At 40.0% G+C, this 6248-nt stretch overlaps 1 protein-coding gene across 1 annotated transcript in view; it reads left to right on the plus strand.

The window, feature by feature from the left end:
• The first annotated feature begins 201 nt into the window (after nucleotides 1-201).
• The window catches only part of TRAK1 (trafficking kinesin protein 1), a 131963-nt gene continuing 125916 nt past the window's right edge, over nucleotides 202-6248 (plus strand). The window contains exon 1 of the mRNA XM_044677928.1: nucleotides 202-333. Coding sequence (XP_044533863.1) covers nucleotides 246-333 — 88 coding nt within the window. The 5' untranslated portion in view covers nucleotides 202-245. The remainder of the gene's footprint in view (nucleotides 334-6248) is intronic.

Below are 6248 nucleotides of genomic sequence, written 5' to 3' on the forward strand. Positions count from 1 at the left end.
TGTTAGGGGTGGTTTGACAGAGTGCCGAGAAGAGAATTTGGGCGTATGGCCCAGAGTTATGTAAGCAGTTGTGATCTTCGAACAGCTCAGTTTCTGTAGACCTGCCCCAGCATACAAAGTGAAAGGCAGAGGAGGGGGCCAGGAGGTAGTTGCTTCTCAGCTGGTGTCCGGCTCGGAAGCTTTGCCCGGTTGGTCTGGGCTTTCAACATTGTCTCTCAGTGTTCCTCTGGTTTTGGTTTTTGCTCATGGCATTGGTGGCACAGGTTGGTGAGCCTTTAGTCACCAGTTCTTTGGTAAGACTTCAGCCCAAACTGATAAGGACAAATAATTTTGGTAAGTGTGATTGACCATGGGTTTCTTTTTTTTTTTTTTTAAAGTTATCTTCTGAGTGTTCTTAGCAGGACAGTGATGGAGACAAAAGTTTCTTCTTTTTCTGTCTTGTGCTGATCTGCCCTTTTTCCTGTGGAATGTTCTTAGGTGATCTAAGGTAACTTATTTGAGGATACAGGGTTGCAATATTTATTTTATTTTGGGCTTGGGGACGTATATGTGGTAGGAGAAGGTCTAGATTTGAAACAAGGAGAGCTGGGTTCAATTCTCATCTATTCTACTAATCTGTAGTCTTCTTATATCCCAAAGCAATGAGAAAGATTCTGGATTTGCAGTCACAAATTCCAGCTCTGCTACTAAAAGTGCCAGATTTAAAAAGAAACTTTATGAAGTTCCAGGTAATAGATTTTTGAAAGTGCTGTGGCCCAAATATGATGGGGATTTCAATTTCAATATAGAAGGCATAGCTAGAAGCCTCTCATTTTATAGATGAGAGAATCGATGCTTATAGGGCTGTGATGGGCAAACTTTTTAAAGAGGGGGCCAAAGGAAAGGAAATGCTTATCTATCCATCTGTTTGTATTGTATCCTACTCATTGTATTTGTCAGATTAAGAATAACGTTGTGTGGCAGGACAGAATATTTTAGGGGGCTGTTTCTGGCCTGCAGGCCATAGTTTGCCCATCACTGGTATAGGGGGTCATGTAATATAATAACAATAGCAATAATGATGATAGGAATAATAATAATACTACCCAATTCTTACAGCTAGAAGATGGTAATTCTGGATTCTCTATCTCCAAATCCAGCATTCTTTGCACTGTGCCATTCAATTAAAATATGGTTGTAGAATAAAATTTATTTTATATTACAGAGTGGAGTTACTTGGGCTAATTAGTGGTGAGGAGCCTGGGAACTATTTGCTCACTTTTTGCTGAGATTTTGCTTTTATTCCAATTAGAATGTTCTCTTCTCCCTGTCTGTGCCTGGTGAAATCCTACCCATTCTTGGAGGTCTTTCTTCCAAGGTCAAGTCCTCTCTCTACGATAGCTTTCCCTGTTGCTCTGGCTAGAAGAGACCTCTTTTCATTCTGAACTTTGACAGCTCCTTGTTTGTATAGCTTATCATATATGACTTTGTATTATGGTTATTTGTGTTTGAGTGGAAATACTGCTGGGCTAGGAGTTAGGAACCTGGGTCCCACCACGGCCCCTGCTACTAGCTAGTTCACTGAATGATCATAAGTATGTTAGTTACCTCTTTTTTCTGAGAATGAGAGGTTTTGAAGTAGGTAATCTCTAAGGTTCCCTTTGGCCCTGACTAGACTTTCTCTCCTTTTAATAAGTTCCATGAGACTGGAAGAAATCATTCAGATCATTCAATGGAGGCAGCTAGGTGGTGCCCTACTGCATAGCATTAAATATTATGGGACTTTAAATGATATTTGTGTTTGATTTCAACAGAGTTCAGACCCTGGAGTCAGAAAGATCTGAATTTAAATCCTACCTCAGACACCTGCTAGCTATGTGACTATAGCAAGTAAGTTACCCATCCTCTGTTTGCCTCAGTTTCTAAAATTTTAAAACAGCAATAATACAAGCACCTACGTCTTAGGGTTGTTAAGATATTTGTAAAGAGCTTAGCATAGTGCTTGGCACACAGTGGGTGCTATAGAAATGCTAGTCATTATTGTTGCTGTTGTTGTCATGGGCAGAGATCAAGAGATCCTAGGCCAGTGACGTATGGATTAGGAAGAGTTTGCAGGGGAAGAGTCCAGACCTTGGTCCTCCCTAAATCATATTTATATCACCAAAATGCCAGTCATGGTCCATTAAACTCAGTAAGCGCTCAATATTTGTTGACCAAAAAAAGAAGGAGAAATAGACTGGAAGGGAATTCAGGAAGAACAGAGTTCTCTGTTGTCTTTCCTTCCTCTACACTGCAATGAGATTGGCTCCTTGGAGTTTCCCAAGATTTTTCAAATTCTGCCTGTGGTGAGAAATCCAAATATGCTGAACTTTCAAATTCCTTGAACTCCTGCCCCTTTCTTGGTGAAGTGCAGATGCCCTTCTGTAATGAAATGATGGACTCTTCCTACAATTCCCACCCAAGATGTCTCAGCCCCAGTGGCTACAGGCTAAGCCAGGTCTGGATGGATAAGTCAGAATTTAGAGTGGATATTCAGGGCTTCATGACTCCCATCCCAAAGTAAGTTAATAAGCATATTATCGTTAGCATTCAAGATCCCTATCAGATTGGTTGAGGGTACAGGGAGAGGTTCTTATACAGAAATTGTGGTTTTTAAGTGCCTTTTAGTAGGAGTTATTTAAAAGCCCCCGATTTGGAAACCTTTCCTATTTCTTTAACCATGGAAGTGCAACTGCCACACTTGATTTTGCCCCTCTTTGTATTCCCAGTGATTAGCATAGTATCTGGCACAGAGTTGATGCTTAAATATTTATTGACTGATTGTTTCTTTTTAAAGTTTCAGGAGCTGAAATTAATCATTATATATTTTAGTGACTAACACATTACAAACTGAGCCCCACACACCGATTTTTCAGGGACAGTTTTGGAGCACACCAATACTCTTTCGGACTCTAAGCCTTTCCATCCACCCTGCTGCTGAGTCCTCCTTTGTTTATGCATTGTCTCTTTTTCTTAGAATTTGATCTCCTTGAGATCAGAGACTATCTTACTCTTTCTATTTGTTACCTCAGCAATTAGCACAGTGCTTGACTAGGTGAATGCTCTTTCATCCAAAGATAAATCTTTATAGACAAGTTATCCAGTGGAAAGAAAGAGAAACTGCCTGCAGACTCTAATAACAGAGTGAAAGAATGTAACCTTTAATCAAAGAATAACAAATTCTTCCTTTCCCATTCCTGTTCTTTGTTCATCACCCACAAATGATGTTTTAGCTAGCTGTTTATGGAAACTCCTCTGGTACCAGAAGTCAGTTTGTTGCCCCTGCATTTGATTTGGGGCTAATGGCATATCCCTAGGTTGAGTAATTTTGACCTTTGCAAAAGAAAAAGGAATAAGGAAAGCAGCTATGGAGAACCAAGTCTTTTTTACAGTTTGTTCTTGCTAGAATTAGACAATGTTAAGCTCTTCCCTGAGACTGCTGATAAATGAACAGGTTCAGTGTTTTTTTTACCAATATTTATTAGTCACTGATTCTTAAAACCTGAGAATTTACCTGTGGGGAATTCCCTCTGCAAAGGCAGATAGACTATTGTTCTTAGAGAGCTCCCTGGGGTCGGGGTACTGAAAGGTTGAGTACAGATTGGCCCATGGTGAACCCATAAATGTCAATAGGAATGTGAACCAGGCTATAGGATCATAGATTTAGAGTTGGAAGGGATCTAAGAGGTCTTTCATTTTACAGTTGAGGAAACTGAGGCCCAATGTCTGACCCTGGGCAAGTCATTTCACCCCTTCTGCCTAGCCCTAGCTGCTTTTCTATCTTAGAATTAACACTTGTAACAGCTGTCAGCACTGCCTTCTCTGGCTCCTTTTTGTCCCATCCCCTTTGCACAAATCCCATCCTTATACACTAAGACAAAAAGTATCTATCAGTGCCAAGGCTAGAAATCAAGTCCTTTAAAAAATATTACATATGAGATTCCTAATTCAATTTTATTGAATAACTCAATTGAGTCTGTTTAATGGATTACATGAATATTCCATTTGCCTACAGGTGAGAAATCTGAAAACTGACATCCAGTTCCTATAATACTCCCCCAAACTCTAATGCAATGGTATCTGCAAGTAGAACCACTTAAACTATATAGAAGGATCCCTATGGTGCCCTATTGACTTAGAAAAGAACGTTACCATTATCTCTGTTCAATTATTTTTTACTTATTTTTGTTAAACATTTCCCATTCTGTGATCCGTTGACACTAGCCTCCTTGCTATATTCCTCACATACAACTCCCTTTTCCTAACTCTTGTTACCCAATTCAGTGCATTTTCACTGGTTGTCCCTTTTTGCTTAGAACTCTGTCCTTCTGTCTTTGCCACCTAATGTCCTTTGCATCTCAGCTAAAGCCCACCTTTAGCAAGAAGTGTTTCTCAGCCCTCTTTGAGTTTATCCTGTCCCTACCTTGTTTGTACATAACTGTTTTCATATTGTCTCCCCTATTAGCTTGTAAGCAACAGGAGAGCATGAATATAGATATTTTTTGCCTTTCTTTGTATCATTTGCACTTAGTATATAGAGCTTGGCATATACTAGGTTAATAAATGCCTCAGTGAGGCTAGCATCTTTGGTGTAAAGGCTTGCAGAGCCCTTTTCAGGGCTGCTCAGTCCACCTTTTTACCCAAATGTCTCTTGTGGCTCCAAGAAGCTGTAGCATGCACAGTGACCACATCCTGGTAAAAACCATCTCTGCACAACAGGGTAAACCAGGTTGTGTGTCACTGATAAACCTCAAACCTGCTGGTGAGTTAAGGGAATGTCTCCCCCAAGTATGTGAAGACTTCTTCCAACAGAATGGGCAGATGAGAACAATTTGTTCCATGACCATGAAGGTAGCTAATATAGGTGCAATGGAACTCTTAGAACTTGGTCAGACATAGAGGAAGCCAAAGTCATCCATTTTATTCTGGGCCATTGCAGGTTGTCCTAACTTTTGTCTTGCCACTGGACTGCAATGACTCTAGAAGAGAGAGTGAGTCAAGATATCACGCTGGTCCTCTTTGAAAAATGGACAACAATAATGAATGCTAATTCCCTGACTGATTCCTTCCCTCACTCTTGGCCCTCGCTTCATGAATCAGAAATGGAATATTCTCCCTTTTCTCATAGGATATGTAGATGAAAGTCATTTTGAAAACAATATTCTTACATAACTATAAGATATTGTAATCCTTAGCCTACTGTCATCAAGATAAAGTTTTTTCTTATTATGTTTGAGAACATTTTCATAGATTTAACAAAATATTTGTCCTTATCAAAGGCATAAACCCTTATGTTCTGGCCCTTTAGATCTGGATTAAGGGCTCACTCCCCCTTTAAATTTTCCACTGTGATGTCTCAGTATGCCTTTTGAAGAGAATTGATCCCCACCCCCTTTTTTTTTGAGCATGGAATTTTATCATCTTCACTCTTGCCCTCCTTCTTTCTTCTAAACTGGCTCTTTCTTCTGACTTCTCTATTTCTGTTAATATCTAGGCATCCTGACTTTAAACTTGAGTCATTCTTGATATTTCCTCCTCTTTGCCCCCACTATGATTTACTTGGATATGGGTCACCAAGCCCTTTTGTTTCTACCTTCTTAGTGTCCCTTGTATCCTCCCTTTTCTTTTCCATTGCCATAGCTACCATCCTGGTTCATGTCCTTATCACCTCATATGTGAATGACTACAATATTTTCCTCATCTTCTTTCTTGAAGTCTCTTCCCACTATATTTTATCTTGTATTCTACTAACAGATTAGTTTTCTTAAAACAGGGCTTTCATGGTTTCCTTTTCCTACTTGGAAGCTTTCAGTTTGTATTGAGAATTGGTATTCAGTGCCTCTTTAATCTTTACTCTCCTCTGAAACTTTTCCAGTCTAATGTTCTCCATGTATTCTTCTCTTTAGCCAAACCAATGTCTGTCCTCTGCTCTCAAATATGCCTTTCCTTTCCCACCGTTGTGTCTTGGATTATACCATTCATAATGCCTAGAATATCTTCCCTCTTCTCTGCCTACTCCAATTCTATCATTTCTCATTACCTGTCTCAAATGCCACTTCTTCTAAAAGAAGGCATCCTGGCCTCAATGATTTTTGTTTCCCTCCCTTCTTTCCTCCCTTACTTCTTCCTTCCTCCCTCCCTTTTTCTTTCTTCCCTCCCTCACTCCATTTCTTCCTCCCTCCCTCCCTCACTCCATTCCTTCCTTCCTTCCTTCCTTCCTTCCTCCCTCC

The sequence above is a fragment of the Gracilinanus agilis genome, chromosome 5 (assembly GCF_016433145.1).
Source record: "Gracilinanus agilis isolate LMUSP501 chromosome 5, AgileGrace, whole genome shotgun sequence".
NCBI lineage: Eukaryota > Metazoa > Chordata > Mammalia > Didelphimorphia > Didelphidae > Gracilinanus > Gracilinanus agilis.